The 18,840-nt window shown below is 37.8% G+C and overlaps 1 protein-coding gene across 5 annotated transcripts in view; it reads left to right on the top strand.

Moving 5' to 3' along the window:
- The window catches only part of CBL (Cbl proto-oncogene), a 119,194-nt gene that overhangs the window by 56,693 nt on the left and 43,661 nt on the right, over positions 1 to 18,840 (top strand). For all 5 annotated transcript variants that reach the window (XM_073239612.1, XM_073239611.1, XM_073239613.1 and 2 more), the window contains 9 exons: positions 3,858 to 4,004; positions 6,617 to 6,773; positions 7,593 to 7,714; positions 8,017 to 8,154; positions 9,442 to 9,529; positions 9,908 to 10,039; positions 10,259 to 10,462; positions 16,867 to 16,998; positions 17,087 to 17,464. In XM_073239612.1, the coding sequence (XP_073095713.1) occupies positions 3,858 to 4,004; positions 6,617 to 6,773; positions 7,593 to 7,714; positions 8,017 to 8,154; positions 9,442 to 9,529; positions 9,908 to 10,039; positions 10,259 to 10,462; positions 16,867 to 16,998; positions 17,087 to 17,464 (1,498 nt within the window). The remainder of the gene's footprint in view (positions 1 to 3,857; positions 4,005 to 6,616; positions 6,774 to 7,592; positions 7,715 to 8,016; positions 8,155 to 9,441; positions 9,530 to 9,907; positions 10,040 to 10,258; positions 10,463 to 16,866; positions 16,999 to 17,086; positions 17,465 to 18,840) is intronic.

Genomic DNA, 18,840 nt, shown 5'->3' with positions numbered 1-18,840 from the left:
TACTGGAACTTAAGAAAAGTTTTGTCTTCAGGGCATTTATACAAAATTGAAGAGTTGTGGTCCTTTGCGGATATTTGGTGAACTGTTAGGACACATGTTAATTGAAGTAACTGCTGACAAGAATTTTGAGAAGTATTGCTTACTGTGTAATAAGCCCAATATCCATCATGCATCATTGTTCTAAGATAACATGTTTAGACAGATTCAGCTGGTTTAATTCTGCCGTGTACATTGTAGACAATCAGCCACAAGCCCATGGCCTTGAAATATTGTTGGGACAGAATTTCAACTCAGATCAGTTACACAATGCTCTGACCTATGGGCATTTATAGACTCCTTATTTCCTTTTAAGAACTGTGATGCTTACGTGCACATCTCTGGTGGTTTAAAGAAATGTAAACTGTCTTTTTGGGGGAATGCATCCTTGAGTAGGCAAGTGTCTTAAAACGATTTTCAGTAACTATTTTAGTCAGCACTTTAAATTGCTTTTAGGTACCTGGTGCCATTACATCCTTGTGGTCAATAACTTTCCCCTTTTTGTGGCTTACTTTGCAAGTTTAGAAAGCTTTCTGTCCATTATTATTTTGGTATGTATATTTTATCTCTGATTCAGCATGGTGCTGGATACCTGGTAGATTCTCAGTGGAAAATTTGAAATTGAGTCAAAGATGCCAACATGGCCCTGTCTTCCCAAGAGTCACTTCCCATCCTCACTTGAGACTTGGCTTAAGAATCAGTGCTTCGACTCCTGAGACCACTCCTTCTAAAATGGCAACCCTACATAGAGTATTGGACTCTATCCTCATACCCTGCTTTATTTTTCTTTAAAGCACTTTTCTCTTAACACAAGATGTTTTCCCATGGGACTTGTAAATACCATCAAACCTGGAATTTTGTTTAGTTCATTGTTATAGCCGTCCCCAGTGCCTAGCACATAGTAGGTACTCAGATGTTTTCTGAAGGTATAAAGAAGGTTAGAAATTATGCCACATGTCTGAAGGGATATAAACACCCACCAGAAGGGATTTAGCCCTTATGAATACAGGTAAGTACAGTGCAAGATGGGTTCAGATGACACAGGAACTGCGGTGAAAATGCTGTATTTTAGAGGTTGATTACTTCTAGCTGGTTTCTGAAGATACAGATAAGCAGAGGCTCGCAGGTGGGAGAGTGAATAAGGGAGGTATGAGAAAAGGTAAAGATTGGCTTGACTGTATTAGTGAAGAAATGAGAAAGAAATTAGTTAGAAAGGTAGGTCAGATCCAGGTCAGTGGAAAGTCTTAAAATCAAAGCTGAGTTCAGAGTTTGCCCCCTTGGCACTGTGGAAATTGTTTTTTTTTTTCCCTCTCTCCTTAAAAGGCAAGAATCATATGTGGTATGATTGGACCTGCATAGGAAGAGACTGAACTTTGAGTGATGGAGTAGGCAGGTGAAGGCAGCAAAGGGATGTATATTAGAAAATAATGTAATTCAAAGGTAGGACTGACAGCAAATGGTCAGCAAACTGACAAATCAGATATGGAGAATTAGCAAAGTGGGTGAAGCCAAGAGGACTCTAAGGTTTTGAGCTTGTGGGAAGTAAGATGGTGTTGTCATTAAATGAAGAAATAGAGAACATGAAGAAAGGACAGATCTGAGAAGGAAGGTTAGTTTAGTTTGAGCATGTTTTTTTGAGTTTAGTTTGAGCATTCAGGGCGCTAGCATTTGAATGGAGAAATGTGGTAGGCAGTTGGAAAGCTACCAATGCCTAAGATTTGGGGATCATTTGCAAATAGTTTTTTGAAGCCTTGAGATTGCAACAGGAGGACCAAGAGAGTACGCGGAGAAAGAAAGGACGATGGCAGAGGCCATGTTCTTGCAAGATAGCTCTGTTAAGAGACTTGGAAGAAAAGCCAAAGGGAGAACTTGTAAAAGCAAGTAGGAGAACTAAGAGAGGACAACTTTGGAGAAACCAAAGAAAGATACTTTGAGGAAGAAGATTCAAACGTGTTTCTTTCAGAAAGAGCTCTGTTGTAATGTTGGGAGTGATACATATATTTTCTATCATGTCATGCATTGTTCTTTTGTACTGTTGCCCATAGTTCTTTACACATATAGGTTCTCAACAATTTAGCATACCTCATTTGAATCATGGTCTCTTACCTGTCTATCTTTAAGGATGAACAGTTAGCAGATGTTTTACAAATGTTGAGGCTCATGCCACTGTGCAGTCTGGTGTCCTGCTGAAGACTTGCAAGTAAAATCTGTTGGGAAAAAATCTGTGCTTTGCAGATTTTCTACCAGGTTACCTGTTTTAGAATCCTTCTGTGATATATTCTTGATCTTCTCTGTTTTTATTTCTTCTTTGTTAAAACAGTAAAAGTCCCAGGATCTGAAGCAGTAATTGAAGGATCTGAAAGTGCAAGGAGGAAAACAGTTAATGGAGTTTAGGGACTGGATAAGTGCTTGCGTTTTTATCTCATACTTGACCTATTTAGCATATGAATTATTTTAGACTGCCTTTAGGGAATATATTACACTCTTATATATACTTTCAGAAAACAAATAGGGAACTAGAAACAGAATAACTTGTTATAAGTGCAAGAAAACAAATACCAAAAAACTGAGCTGATTGGAAAGAATTTGGTGGCGTTTTACAGAAGAGTCAGAGCTAGAGAAACTTGGTTACTTTGGAGCAATGTTTTATCCAGAAAATACAAAGATGTAACAATGGTGGACCCTCCAGGATGACATTTAAAAAGAGAAAGAAAAATCTCTCTCTATTAAAGAGAACTTTTAGGCAATCAAATTTGATCATGTATTGGTTTGAAATTTTATAGTCCACTTGTATGACAAGAACTGGCTTTTGAATCCATAAATATTAATTATTGAGGCAAGGGAAAATAAGTATAATCAGTAGCTGGTTTGGTGTATAACAGTATCTGCAGCATCTGGATCTTGTTCTGTGTGACATCACTATTAAAGATAACAAAGATAATCTGAGTGTATACCTAAAAGTAGAAACATCATCTGGTGTGTTAAATTGCTACTTTGTGGCATCATTATAATCACATCCATTAAACAGAGGTTATTAGAATAAAGTTAACTAATTGTTAAAACATAGTAGTAGCACACACACAAAGGTAGAAATTCTTCCATTGGTTTGGATGTTAGTACTTCATTTTTGGTAAAGGAAGAGTTGTTTTGGTAAAACTTATCTTCTTTAAAGTCTGATTTAGGAAAAATAATTGTTAGGGCTGGATATTTAAATAGTCCTTTTTATTGGGAAATTTATTTTTAATTTGGATAGGTTATTTGATGGTTTTTTTTATAAATCCGGAATAGTTTATGTGAAGAAAAGTTTTGCTTTTCTAAGAATTCTTTTGTGAGTGAATGGTTATAGAAGTGTCCAGTCTGTTAGGTTTATTTATTTGTTGATTCCTCTCATCTGTAGCCTAAAAAAGTAAATATATTCATGTTAGTTTATACTCAGAGTGATTAGGACTGATTAAAAGCTTTAAAATATATCACTGTTAACATTTTTTGCTGATTTACTATACAATGTCCATTTGGTTAGAATATGAGTGGATCTGCAGAATGCGGTAGTTTTCTTCCATTGTATTTGCATCTTTCATATGATGTTAAAGCAAAAAGTTTCTGAAGCCCTTCTTTGAACAAAGATAAAATCAGAGTATTTAATATTGTCAGCAGTATATTCCTTCCTCTCTGCTCTGGTTTTATGTATTTTTGAGTAATACTGGCCAGGAAAGTGTACTTAAGCAGGTTCTTTATAAATGTATTTAATGGTGAATTCATTGCATTTAAAATAAAATAATTTTATGTGTTTATTTAATTATTGCATTTCTGATCATTTGTAGGCGAAACTTAACCAAACTGTCCCTGATCTTTAGCCACATGCTGGCAGAACTAAAAGGAATCTTTCCAAGTGGACTCTTCCAAGGAGACACATTTCGGATTACTAAAGCAGATGCTGCCGAATTTTGGAGGAAAGCTTTTGGGGAAAAGTAAGTCTCAAAATAGTGAATTTGAACTATGAAGAACTAAATTGTGGATTCTTTTGTGGGCTTTTTGTTTGTTTTATTAAAAACACGTATACACATACTGTGCCCACATCATTTCCCTCACTTCACCTCATCACGTGGGCCTTTCATCATCTCACATCACAAGAAGGGTGAGTACAGTACAATAAGATATTTTGAGAGAAAGAGAGACCACATCACATAATTTATCATAGTGTATTATTATAGTTCTATTTTATTGTTGTTCTTAACAATAACTCTTACTGTGCCTAGATTATAAATTAAACTTTATCATAGGTGTGTATGTATAGGACAAACCATAGTATATAAAGTGCCTGGTACCATCTGTGGTTTCAGGCATCCACCAGGGGCTTGGCACATATCTCCAGTGGATAATGGGGGGGGATTACTGTACCTACTTTTCCTGGCTTTGGTAAATACTAACTTTTTTTTAAAAAAGAAATAAAGTTCTGAAGATTATCTGAAACCCATGAGCTTTGACTGAATACCGTTGTCTTTCTTTCCCCATCCACTCTGTTGTTAATGGATATTTGCTACCATAAACAGTGCTTCAGTCAACAAAATTGTATTTGTAAGAGCTTCTCCACAGTTACATACCTAGGAATAAAATAGCTGAGTCTCAGGGGGTCTCACATCTTCTGCTTTGCCAAATATTGCCCATTTGCTTGTAAAGTAGTTACACCAGTTTATATCCCAGTAAGTAGCATACGTGAGTACCAGTAGGTCCACATTTTGGCTAATGCTGGTGGCATGTTGGTATCATTTTGCTTTATATTCCTGATGCCAAGAGAAATTGAACATCTTTTCATATTTATGACCAGTCAGGATTCTTACTCTGACTTGCTTGTTCCTGGCTTGTCCATTTTCCTGCTGAGTTTGCCTTTTTCGTATTCTCAGATATTCTTTGTTAGTTATTTACATTCAGATATCATCTCCTAGTCTGGCTTGTTTTCCACTTAGTTATATTGTCTTTTGATATGCAGAAGTTTTAAATTATATAGGCAGATTTATGAGTCAAGCTCATGTTTTAAAATTAATATATTAATAATAATATTAATATAGATGTCTTGTATATCCTTAAATTTTGGATCAAGGAACTGAAAAAGAAAGCAATAAAACTTTTCAGTTGAATATACAGATGGTAACAACAATCTCTTAACACTTCTTCAAAAGAAATCGTGTTTATATATACAATATAGACTCATTAGTGGTTTAAAACATTTAGCTGAACAGAGACGGGTAAGATTCCTCAAGGGAGGAACAACCTAAGACAGGCACAGTCGCAGGGGGGCCATCAGGTGAGAAATTGGGGATCAACAGAGGTGAGGCTTAGAACCTCACCCCCCTGTTTTGAGAGAAATCTTCTGCATCCGTGGATGTTTTGTTGCCCTTGTCTAGCTTGGATTAGCACATAGTCTACAGGCACACACCTGATCATCTACATTTGCCCTCTTACAGCACTAAATTATGTTTTCTACCTTTATCTTGCATCTACCTACCACTTCTGCATTTTATTAAAAAAAAAATAATAATAATAAGGGAGAAATGTGGGATTCACATATAAATCAAGTATAAAAATCAAATGAATAATCATATCTGACTTGACTGTTAATAGTTCATGATGCGTGATCAAAACCGAAAGTTTCTGTGATATGACTGCCCCTGTACTGTTCATCATGTAACTTACTCACTATGTAAGAACTTGTTCGTTATGCTTCAGAAGATTGGAGACTGTTGAGAATTAGGCTTGGGGTTGATTAATGATTGTGCATTGAGTCCCCTATACAGAATTTTATTGTTGTTCACAACCATTTGATCAATAAGTATGAGAGATGCCCTCTCAAAAAACAAAAACAAAAACAAAAGCATTTAGCTGAAGAGGATAGGAAAAAGTTTAACTTAGTTCCTTTAACTTAATAACTACTTTATAAGAATTCAACACACCACTTGAGCTCTTATTTTCAAGCTGGTGAATACATAAACTCATCAAAGCAGTGAGATTTGTATTTGTTTTAAAGATCTTGAGAAATAGAAATCCCATAATGTCTCTTACCAACCTTATCTGGGGTTAATCACTGTTTTTATGTTAAATAAATTTTTCCTATTGCTATCAGAACTCTGTTCTTCTAATACCTTAAGACTGTTGTTTAAAAACTCCTTGATGGTATGGGTTCCTCAAAGAACTCAGAATGTTTTACATGCCTTTAAAAGGTTAAACACAGGCTTTCAGTTAGTGAAGCCTGGCCACAGATTATACTTACTATATAAAAAGAATAACCTCATTTCCTTTTCCATGCTTCTGTAATAGAGCGAATGTCTGAAGAAAGATGAGAAAAGGGGTTAATTTGTGACATTCTACCAAATAGTGGAAATATTCTGTATTATTAATTTACTCACTAGCTAAGAAATTTATCATTTACTCTCTCTCTGTTCACAATTCAAAATACAGCTCATCTTCTGGAAGGGAATTGAAATTGATATTGGGAGCTTAATGTGGCCCTCTTTTTCTTGATGATAGCCGTGTCCAGAATTATCTGTCATCACACTCTGTGTCTTCTCTCCCACCCCCACCCCAGGACAATAGTCCCTTGGAAGAGCTTCCGACAGGCTCTGCACGAAGTGCATCCCATCAGTTCTGGGCTGGAGGCCATGGCTCTGAAATCCACTATTGACCTGACCTGCAATGATTACATTTCAGTGTTTGAATTCGACATTTTCACACGACTCTTTCAGGTAGGATACTAAAAAGGTGGCTATACTTATTGCTACTTTTCTGAAGAGAATGCTTTAAAACAGTAACATTTGGGAACTTGCTTATTGTAAAAGTATTTTTATTCATTCTGGAAACTACAAGGAAAAAAAGATAAAACTACCCTTTATTTCATATGTGTGTGTGTGTTTTTAAATGAGAACTATACAGTCTGTTTACTCCCCCTCACATTTATAACCTTTCTTTGTCATTAAAATTCTGTTTTTGCATCATTGCGATGGTTGAAGAATATCCAAAAGAGGGCATAAGTAATATATTTAACCAGCTCTCTGCTACTTATTTTTGTTTCTCTGACATTTTATGTATGTTTTCAACTTTTTCTCCTATTGTATTGAAATTCTTGACTGTTAATATTGAGATGTATTGATACTTCAAAAAGAACATTCCTTTCTTTTTCTAAAGATACTGTCTGTCGGTGTCAACCTGCATAAACCTTTGTTGGGAACTTCTTAGTGGCACATGCAGGCCGTGCTCCGTTTCTGTTTTTTTGTTCATTGTTGTATTGTTGTTTAGCCTCACTAGGTTAGAAGAACTGCTTTGAATTTCATTTTGTGAAATTGAGTATTTCCTATAAGCATAAATTCGTTTCTTAGCTTTTCATAGCTCTTATCTCTCAAACATATTTGACTTCCCTCAAAGTGACAACATAATTGAAACTTTGTGAGAATAAATGGAGACTTTATAACTGAGAATCGAGGTTGTTTTTCCTTTTGTTCTTTATTGATCTCAGGCTGGTTGCATGTCTCGAGCAGAAAGGTCTGATTGCTCTCTTATTTCCCTAGCCCTGGTCTTCTTTACTCAGGAACTGGAACAGTCTTGCTGTAACTCATCCTGGTTACATGGCTTTCCTGACATATGATGAAGTGAAAGCGCGGCTCCAGAAATTCATTCACAAACCTGGCAGGTCAGTGCCATGCAACAAAGAGATTTATCCTCCTGGATTTTACTGTCTTGGACTCTGCTAGCCACATTTTTGCAATAGGATTGATGTCTGTTTATCAGAGGAATTGACTGATCAGAGCCTATGATTTGATAAATGCTTTTAAGCCACTTAAAAATTGAGCTGGTATGCTCATTGCTTTTGGTCTGGAGTCATTGAAGAATCTATTATTGATGCTGCTTTTGATTTTTGTCTGTGTCTTGCCTTTCCACACTAATATAAGCATATATATATATATTAAAGATTCTGTTTATCTCTGTTCTTAGTTACATTTTCCGGCTGAGTTGTACTCGTCTGGGTCAGTGGGCTATTGGGTACGTCACTGCTGATGGGAACATTCTGCAGACAATCCCTCACAACAAACCTCTCTTCCAAGCACTGATTGATGGCTTCAGGGAAGGCTTGTAAGTATCTACTGTTGACCATCTACTAGAGTCTAGAAACTATAGGGCGGTAAAACTTCAACCTTAATGACTTTATTCTAGGTTTCTTCCACAGTTTACGATTCAGGAAACATTAATAGGTTGGTTTTATTGTTTTGACCTTCAAGTCCTGCAAGACTTTTTGTTTTTATTTAAAAGGATTCCTTAAGTAAAGTTATTTTTCTCTACTGCTACAGTTATTACCATGAGTAAATTGTATCTTTTTCCTTTTCCAAATGTTAACTTATTTTCAATCTATGTTAGATTTGAATATATGCCAATTAGCAGAAAATGTTACCAGTTATTTACCCAGCACTGGAGCGATTAGATGTTGCTGATGACAGTAGGCTCAGAGGCCTTCATCTGCCTTCATCCTAACTTCACTTTGGTCCGGCAGCATTTCTACAGGCTTTGGGCTTTTATAATCCATGCTAATATTGACGACTGAGTTCTTATTTATTCCAGTATTGCTATGCCTTTGGGGATTCAAATTGATTATCAGTAGGTAAGCGCTAAAAATACTAACCATTGGCCAAATTATCAGAAAACTACTTGTACTTTAAAGTGATTAGGAAAATCCATTTTCCATCATGTACCATCATCTATAGTATCACTAAAGCTCAAAGGGTTGCTCCCCCAAATGTCAGAGTGGTCTGGTGCGAGAAGCTCCTTCTTGGCAGATGGTATTAGTGGCTTAATTTGCTTCTTACTACATTTCTTTTAAATTGGCATCTCTCAATGTTAAATCTGCTAACAAGGGTATTTCAGGTCCTTGGTCAAACGCAAATGTATTTTAAATTAAAAATTTATACTCTGGCCATCCATAGATTAAAACTAGGATTGGCAAGCTTTTGCCCACAGGCTAGCTTTTTTGGCATAGCCTGTGTCTGAGATAGTTTTTCCTTTTTAAAGAGTTGTTTAAAAAACAAACAAACACAACAATCACCAGAGGAGAATATGTGATACTGATTTATATGGCTTGCAAAGCCTAAAATATTTACTATCTGGCCCTTTACAGAAAGTTTGTCAGCCCTTCAATTAAAAGATAGAGCCTATGGCATTGTGCCCTGGAGAAAGAGTCTCAGTGTTTGGAGAATGTCTTCTTGGAACTGTTCTGTGTTGTTAATTTTTTTGAAGTATTTGTAAGATTTACTTTTGTACTTATACTAAGTTATGCTTTTTGAATGAGGGAATTCCTAGATATCATTTATCTATATCAGGAGGCAGTTATAAATCGGCATTAAAACCCTAAGGTTACACTTTTTATAGTTATTTGTTTCCTGATGGACGGAATCAGAATCCCGACCTGACAGGCTTATGTGAACCAACTCCTCAAGACCACATCAAAGTGACCCAGGTGAATTTTGTTTCACATTATAGCCATACCATTAGAGCCAAGCTTTTGTGTATACTTTATAGAATTGTGACAGTGGAATTGTATTAAGTGATTGGAACATTTAAATTTAAACCGCTTGACTAGATAAGTGAACTCATGTGTGTGGTTTCTCTTCAAACCACATGGCTTAAAATAGGACTGGGTGCTTTCTGTTTTAATGTGAGAACTCTGACTACTGTTCTGACACTTCTATACAAGCAAAATTTGTATAGAAAGTTAACATTCTTCAATTTACTTGTTTAATTTAGAATTTATAGTTACAGTCATTCATTCATTCATTCATTCAACAAATAATCTTCCATAGGCTGAATAATCTCTTAACTTTTTTTTTAATCAAAGGAACAATATGAATTATACTGTGAGATGGGCTCCACATTCCAGCTGTGTAAAATATGTGCTGAAAACGACAAGGATGTAAAGATTGAGCCCTGTGGGCACCTCATGTGCACATCCTGTCTTACCTCCTGGCAGGTAAGGATCCAGACCATGCATTTTCTCAGTCGACTATATAGTTAGTCTGAAGAATCAGGCATTGTATATCCCTTACAGATATAAAGAAAAAACTGGCTTGTGGGGTAGGTTTTAAGCTTTTGATCTCTTTTTTCATCTCCGGGGAAATGTATTTCCTAATGGACAGATATTTTAAGTACTTTGAGATGTGTCTGTTACCATCTGTTGTTTCCTCCTCAGGAATCAGAAGGGCAGGGCTGTCCTTTCTGCCGATGTGAAATTAAAGGTACTGAGCCCATTGTGGTAGATCCATTTGATCCTAGAGGGAGCGGCAGCCTTTTGAGGCAAGGAGCAGAGGGAGCTCCCTCCCCAAATTATGATGATGATGATGATGAGCGAGCTGATGATTCTCTCTTCATGATGAAGGAATTGGCTGGTGCTAAGGTAAGACTGCATTTTAAGGGACTGGCAAAATCCATTATGGGTTGTGTTCTAAAGCAGTGAGCACTTAATGACATCCAGACTACAATGAGTATTAATAGCTTGAGTATTTACTATGTGAGAGATGCCATGCTGAGCACTTTACCCTTTATTTTTAATGTATCATTGATACACAATCTTATGAAGGTTTCACATGAACAACACTGGTTTCACCATTCACCCATATTATCAAGTCCCCCCCATTGCAGTCACTGTCTATCAGCCTAGTAAGATGCTATAGAGTCATTACTTGTCTTCTCTGTGAGCACTTTACTCTTTTAACTCACACAATCCTGTACTCATGTATACTCAAACAACCCTATGAGTAGATAATTATTACTGTCCTCGTTTAACAGATAAGGAAACCAAGGCACAATGAGGTTAATGGTTTGCTGAAGACCTCACAGTCAGCTGAACCAGAGTCCATGACCAGATACTGCAGCTGTAAGGCCCATGCTCCCTGTCCATATCCTAGAGCTGGGCTTCACCCACCGGGCTTTCTGGAGAAATGGGTGTGGGGGGATAAAATAATAGAACCCTATTTTGCTACTGTGACTAGAATATGTCGTTCTTGTTTTTTTTTCTAATGGAGTCTTTGCATTTATTAGAAAGCTAGGTTTTGGGGGGCAGGGAGAAATGAGGCACTTATTAATAAGCAAATAATGGCAACTAGTGTGATTGGAGGGCGCTAGGAGGTACCACGTAGAAACTAAAACTAGAAAGGCTCTGGTAAGGGTAGGGAAGGTAAAGGCTAAGAAAGGATGTGGTCCAATTCCGTTATATCAGTGAAAAACAGGGATTTATTCACTAATTCAAAGTAAGGCAGTCCTTAAAGATCTCAGTAAATGTAGGCAAACAAAAGGTTCTGATATGTTGTAGATGCTCTAGTTAAGAATGTTATAAATTCATGGGATGCGTTTCCTTGGTACAAAAGCAGCTTTCTTATATATTAGCACCCAACCGCCTGGCACAATGGCAAAGCAGGTGCTCAGTAAGTATTGAAAGAATGGATTTTTATCTCTTAAATACCTGTATCCAGTATATAGACCTCCCCTGTGTCCTCAATACCACTGCCTTGTTTCAGAAGGCTGTCGTCATCCCCTGTTCTCCCCATTTCCAGAGTCATCTCTCTACAGCGCAGACCTGACCACCTCATTCTTTTCCTCATTCTCTTTGGCAACTTCTCATTACTAATAGGTTAAGCCCATTCTCCTTTCCAGGCACTTTGCCCTGATAAACCTTTCTGCTTATATTTTGTGGTCCGGCAAGGCCGAACCATTAAAAATCTCCATGCCTTTGTCTTGGTACTTTCTATGTAATTTAGTTCCATTTCATTTCCCAGAAAATCTTTCCAGACTGTACCCTACTTCCCCCACCCCAAACTTCACATTCATTGGTACACATACAGTCTAGGTCTGGCCAGGTGTTCCTGGAAGCTATGAATATGTCTGCAGCATAACTTATCACCTTGTCATATTTCATGAAGAGTATTTCTTCCCATTATCTTAGAAGGCAAGATTTGTCTTATTTGTATTTAGCTATTCAAAGTTGAACACATGGTAGTTACTTTAAGTGTTTGGGAATCGAAAACACTTCAAAACAGGAATTGACAGATTTACAGTGCTATATCATTTATGGATAATCAAAGAAACCTGGACTGAGTGGTACATTTTTGGTGTTTTGAAATTGACAGTATTGGTCACTCGTAACAGGTTTTTTGGTTCCATTTTAAGAGGATTCATTTGACCTCTATAACAGTTTTATGTTCTTGCATAGATTGCCGTCTGTTCATTCATGGACATTTACTGGTAACTCCTGGAATATGAGGGAAGCAGAATGACATGATAAATGATCATTCCTGTGTGTATTTATTTGAAATTAAAATCCCCTTTTTACTTCATGAAATTTTATAGATAGATAATACTCACTGTGGAGAAACAGGCACTTAACATCCAGTGTTGATATGGGTACAAATTATTAAGTTCCACCTTTTTGAAGGACAGTTTGACATCTGTTTAAAGTGTGTAATGTTCACAGTCTGACCTCGCCATTTCAATTCTCAGAATATAGCCTAAGGAAACAGACAAGCACACAAAGGTACAGATATACAACATTATTTGTAGTAATGAAAAATTAGGAACAACTCACATATCCATCAGCAAGAAATGATGGTGCATCCATGTGTTAGTAAATCTATGGCTCCATAACTGATTACTACAAATTTAGCAGCTTAATGCAACACAGATTTATTCTCTTTAGTTTTGAAGGTCAGAAGGCTGACACATGTCCCATCAGGTTAAAGCCAGGTGTCGGCAGGCCTGTGTTCCTTTCTTTAGGCTCTAAGGGAAAATCCATTTATTTAACTCACCTGGATTTGGCACAGCTCAGTTCCTTGCGGTTTAGGATTAAGGTCCGGGTCTCCTTGCTGGTTGTGGGCTGGCAATATTCCCATTCTTTGGCTCCTGGCCTCCTTTCCACCTCCTCCCATCTTATCTCTCTGAGGTTCTCTGCTTTTAAGGACTATGGGATTGCATTGGGCCCGCTGGATAATCCAGGATAATTCTCCCATCCCAAGATCCACACCTTTAAGTACATCAGCAAAACTCCTTTTGCCAAGTAATAATACATTCACAGGTCCTGGGTTTTAGGGCATCAACAACTTGGGTGAGGTGAACATTCTTCCCACTGTTACAGTGCACATAATGGAATGCTATGCAGAATGAATTCAATTTACATATATCTAAGTGGGAGGCTGTCTAATGTGTATTGAGTTTAAAAAAGCAAGTGTATGCCATGTATATAGTATTACCTTATTTCTATGCAAAAAATTTTTGGTTGTAAAAAAATTTTGAATGTGCACTATGAGAAAATTGAATGAGTATACACTGAAGTACTCAGTGTTGTTTCTGAGGATACAAGTTCAGAGAATTTTTATTTTATGAGATATTTGGATTTTTTATAATTAACACATTACTTTTGCAAGGTGTTTATTGTGCTAGGTAAGTAGTTATGTGTTGAGTGATACATGGGATAAGAAACCTAAGTTAAAGGGCCACAAAGATCTAGGAATTGTATTTGGGAAGAGACACTATTATTTAATACAAAAGGCAGACAGTGTACATTGTTTTAAATTGTTGGGTACACACTCTGAGTGCTACAGGACTTTAAAAGAAAGATGAAAGTGAACACTTTTTCTGTAGCTGGATATATATGGATCATATTAAAATTTACTCAAGAAAGGAAAAGTAGTAATGAAGATACACTGTAAAAATTCAAGTAGAGAAAAAAGAGCTTCAAATATTACATTGTTGCCTTGCTATTTCATAATTTATTTACTCTTTCTTAATGGACACTCATATTGTTTCCAGGCTTATACTTATTGGCATCCTTCTGCAAGCCTACCTGTAGGATAACTTTCTAGCAGTGGAATTGCTGGGTAGAGTATGTACCTTTAAGCTCTCTGATAGAGCAGAGGGGCACAGTATTTCACCAGAACAGTGGTATTTCATTGTTTAGCTGTGTGGTATGTACTTTGTAGGCATTTATCTTATTTTTTGCACTTTATAGTCCACATAAGATGTAAACAAAATATTTGTATGAATAAGATATTTGAGTAAAACCATTTAATTTTTTTGGATTGATATTAAAATCTGTCTCCAATTTTTGTCCCAAATTCACTCCCAGAGGTGTGTGAGACTGTGGGAGTGACTGTTTTGTCACATACACCCTAGTAGCTGTCGTTCACTCTTTTGTTGCCATTTGTTTTAATTTGTTTTTAATATAGTGAATCTACTTACTAAAAAATCCAAGCAGCAAATGCTTGCAGATTATTTTAAAGTTTAAAAGAATTGCTAAAAGGCTTTTGGAATTGTTGGCTGTCTGCCTCGGCCCCCTTCAGCTGCTCTCTGTGCTCCGTTCGGATTTTTCAGTTCTTAAAATGGTTTCTTACCTACACTTTTACCGCCTCTTCTGGATTCTTCGGTGTTAGTCACCTGTTCACTTCAGGCATTGTCAGAAAGGACTTACGTCTGCGTCTCCTGTCTCCTGCAGCATGCCTGCCCGCTGTAGTTTGAATGGAGTTTGTGCTGCGGCTCAGGTGTTTGCAGTGTGAAACGATTTTGCTGCCTGCTGTGCTGAGCAAGATACTCTGATAGGATTGCTTTGGTTTCTCAAACAGCCTTTGGATTTTCCTGGGATAACTGCTTTTTTCCCCTTAGTTTTCAGTTTGTACATGTCACTACCAAATCTTACCATGGTGTCAAACATCCTCTGAACATAATTTTCTATGAAGTAAATCCTGTTATTATCGGAGATAGTGTATAATGTAGTGTACTGGTATACAGAGTCTTCGCGATTCAGCTCCAGTTTGGACTGGTTATCCTCTCAGGGCACTGTATTCCCCGTCGCCCTGAGGTCTCCCCTTGCCATTATCGTGGGACTTCATCGTCTCTCCTCTGTGTTGGGGTGCCTGTTCCTTGGCTCCCATGTTTTCCTCTTTACTGCTTTTACTTCTGTGTTTGGCTGGAGTATATCCTCAAAATAGCTTTCTGTGACAAGGTGTGAAGTAAAATTTTTGAGATACCTGATAGCTTAAAATGCCTTTATTCAACTCTCAAACTCTAACTAGTTGCAGAATTCTAGGTTGAAAAAAATTCAACTTAAATTATTAGACTACTTGACTTTTGGATTCTAGTGTATTTTTACTATTTGTTGCTCCCTTTCCCTTTATCCACAGAAGCTTTCAGGACACTTTCCTTATTCTTGGTTCCCGGAAAACTTACCGGCGGTATTGGTTGCTCATTGTTACGATTTCTTTCCCTTCGTTGGGCTAGTTGTGCAGTGAGCCTTTTCTATGTGGATATTTATATCCCTTAGGTCTTGGAAATGTTCTTGTATTATTTGTTTGATAATTTCTTCATTTGTGTTTTTCTCCTTTTCTGGGACTTTCTTACATGTTGAGATAGAAGGACATTGCAGCCATTGGTTATGATGTTGAGCCATGAATTGAAAAATATGATTAACTCAACTGCTCTGCACTTTAGGAATAAGAGAGGTGGATGGTGGGAGGGATCAAAATAGGGAAGAGAAGTCTTTTCATATTGGGAAACAGCCTGAACCAAGGCAAGGAGGTAGGAATTCCAGAACCGGGACTTGTGGAAAAGCAGAAGTTACTGATAGATGGTTTTTGAGCTAGTATTTAAGGATGGCTATGCTGATAATGGTGAGCAAAAGGATCTGGTGAGATGAGAAACTAGGAGGTGGGAGAATCACTAGAAGGTGGTTTGACAGATCAGATCTGAGGTTTGTAAATAGAGTGAAAAGGAAGATACAGATATGCGACCCCTATGTAGAAAAGTCAGGAGGATACAGTGATTGAAAACTGATGACAAAGTAAGAATTAGCTTGACCAAGAACCTTTTTCATTTCCTCACCGTTAAGCTGTGTAGCCACTCAAGCTGCATCGCGCATGCTCCATTCACATGGCGCCTGTGTTCTTAAACATGTGTGAAAGCAAGTAGCTCATGGTGAGGGCTTTCTTTATCCTCATTTACCAGCCAGCATTAATGATAGGACTAAGTATGTGAACAGTTTTCCATCATCTCACATAAGTGCTTGTGATGCATACCAGCCTGTTCTGTGTTCTCCCTGTTCGAGAATGCAAATGCAGTGGCATTTTGGGTGCATTACTGTATACCTCTGGGCAGCTTACTTAGACAGACTTACCAGCTATTCATTATCCTGCTCTTGGCAGGGAAGAGGAAAACACATGTATTGTTTCTTGTAACACTTTTGTTAGAAGACAAATTGATAGAAAATACTAATCCATTTTAATTACTGAATTGAAATAGCATTTCTTCAGAAAGACTCAAGACACTTTTTAGTGACTTCTTACAGAGGTTTTTTTTCTTCTTTTTATCGTGATAACCCATGGAGAATTTCTTACCTTTCAGTGTTCTGCCCCTTACACATAATTTCCTGGGTGACTAGTTGAGAGGCTAATGTCTGCTCCTTTCTTTTTATATGGGTTCCTATTTTTTTTATCTTGAAAATATTTTTTTCTTTCTATGAAGTTGAGGAATTGGGAAGTTATAATATTGTTTCAAATTGAAGTTTCAAATTGTAAACTAGCAATCTTTTTGTAGCACTGCCATTTCTAGATACATTTGCCTGTAGCTTGCATCCACGTGGTGATTCTATGATTGAGTGTGCCCCCTTATGGTGACACAGAAGTAATTCAGGAAGTCTGACCCATTGGTGGTCACAGTCAGTGTTCATATACTACTTGCTGTCTGTCTACAGCTTTAGGAGTTGAAAGATGCCACCCCCGCCAGCAAGAATAACCTGTTAGGAAATCTCATTTGTGTTAGGTGGAACGGCCTCCCTCTCCGTTCTCAATGGCGCCACAAGCTTCCCTTCCCCCAGTACCACCACGACTTGACCTTCTGCAGCAGCGAGTACCTATTCCTTCAAGTGCTTCTGGTCTTGGAACGGCTTCCAAGGTAAAGCTTTCTCCGCCTATGCTGTTTTCTGACACTTTGTCACAGATTGGTGACTTTGGATTGATGTGCTTTCGTCATGCTCCCACAGGCTGCTTCTGGCTCCCTTCATAAGGACAAACCATTGCCAATACCTCCCACGCTCCGAGATCTTCCGCCACCACCCCCTCCGGATCGACCATATTCTGTTGGAGCAGAAACCCGGCCCCAGAGACGCCCCTTGCCTTGTACACCAGGCGACTGTCCATCCAGGGACAAATTGCCCCCTGTCCCCTCTAGCCGCCTTGGGGAATCATGGCTGCCTCGGCCAATTCCCAAAGTACCAGCAGTTGCCCCAAACCCTAGTGACCCCTGGACAGGGAGAGAATTAACCAACCGGCACTCACTTCCATTTTCATTGCCCTCACAAGTGGAACCCAGAACAGATGTGCCTAGGCTTGGGAGCGCATACAGTGTGGATACCTCTACGGTGAGTCCTGATTGTGAAGTTATTTAGCCTATTAATAAATATTTGTGGATGGCATTTAATGGGTCAGAGTTTTGTGACAGGTTTTATACAGGAGTCAGTGATAATATAACAATCTCTAGTCTCAAGAAGTATGTATGTTAATAGAGCAGATAAAGCATGTTTGTAAATATTACTCTAAATGTGTATGTGTGCAATATGTATACATATGCATAAATGGGTAGTATAAGAATATACTTATACTGCTTATATATATATGGAATATATATCATATATATATAATAAAATAATTAAGTTTCAGAGAAAGGAGAGATTATTCCAGATAGTGCAATCATGAGGACTTTATAGAAAGAGCGCCATCTGAATCTGAAGTATTCTCTTCAGAATGGATCAGTTTTAAGATGGATCAGCTCTACAAATGACAGAAATGCTTACGGTGTATTGTGGAACTAGAAGTAGTTTAATTTGAGTGGAGCAAAAATTTTGTGTGTCAGATTAGGAAAAAGGGCTAGAAAGGAGCATTGGTACTAGATTAAAGAACCTTGAAAACCCACCAAGGCCAAAAGGCTGAATTTATTTGGTAGGAAATGAGGAGCGTTTGAAGGTTTTAGATTAGTGGAGTGACATGACCAAAATGATGGTTTAAAGAGATGAATATAGCAGTAGCATATAGAATGGATCAATGCAAGAGTAGATTGAAAAAAGATAGGTCAGTGGTCTCTTGGATTAGCATGAGATAAGAGTCCAGACCTGGGGCTGGGAGGGGTAGATCCTTTCTTTTGTCGGTTCATTTATGCACTCAACAAAAAATCTTGCCCTCACAAAGTTTACATTCTAGTGGCGGAAGGATAGAAATAAGCAAGATAAGTAAATAAAACAGGATGGCAGACGTTGATGAGTACTGTGGAGAAAAACAGCGCAAAAAAACGGGGTATAGAAACAACTGTAGTTGGGTTGGCAGGTACGAGGAGGGATGGAGTATAATTTTGAGCAAAAACCTGGAGCAACAGTGAGAGTGGGCCATGCTGATTCTGAGGGAAGACCATTCTAGGATGAAGGGAAAGGCAGGTAAGTTCAGGGGAGTCTATCTGAGGAATAACAAAGGGGTTTGTATAGCTGGTGCTAAGTAAGCAAGAGGGCGAATCATTGCCTCTGAACAGTGAAGTTGAGCAATGCTGTGGTCCTTTAATGAACTGCGTATTTCTTGGTTGCAAGAGAAGGGGGAGGATGACTTAGATTAAAGCAGCATCTGTGTGATAGGCGGTCTGATTAGTGGACATGGATCAGGTCTGACTTTCTGGTAGCATGTAGAAGGGAGGTATAGATTTTTAAACTCAGACAGCCAGTGTTCTGCAGTCTTTCTAGAATTAAAATCAACA

Source organism: Manis javanica, chromosome 6 (genome assembly GCF_040802235.1).
Source record: "Manis javanica isolate MJ-LG chromosome 6, MJ_LKY, whole genome shotgun sequence".
In the NCBI taxonomy this organism is placed as follows: domain Eukaryota; kingdom Metazoa; phylum Chordata; class Mammalia; order Pholidota; family Manidae; genus Manis; species Manis javanica.
The sequence above is the reverse complement of the archived record's forward strand: the minus strand, read 5'-3'. Positions and strand labels throughout refer to the sequence as shown.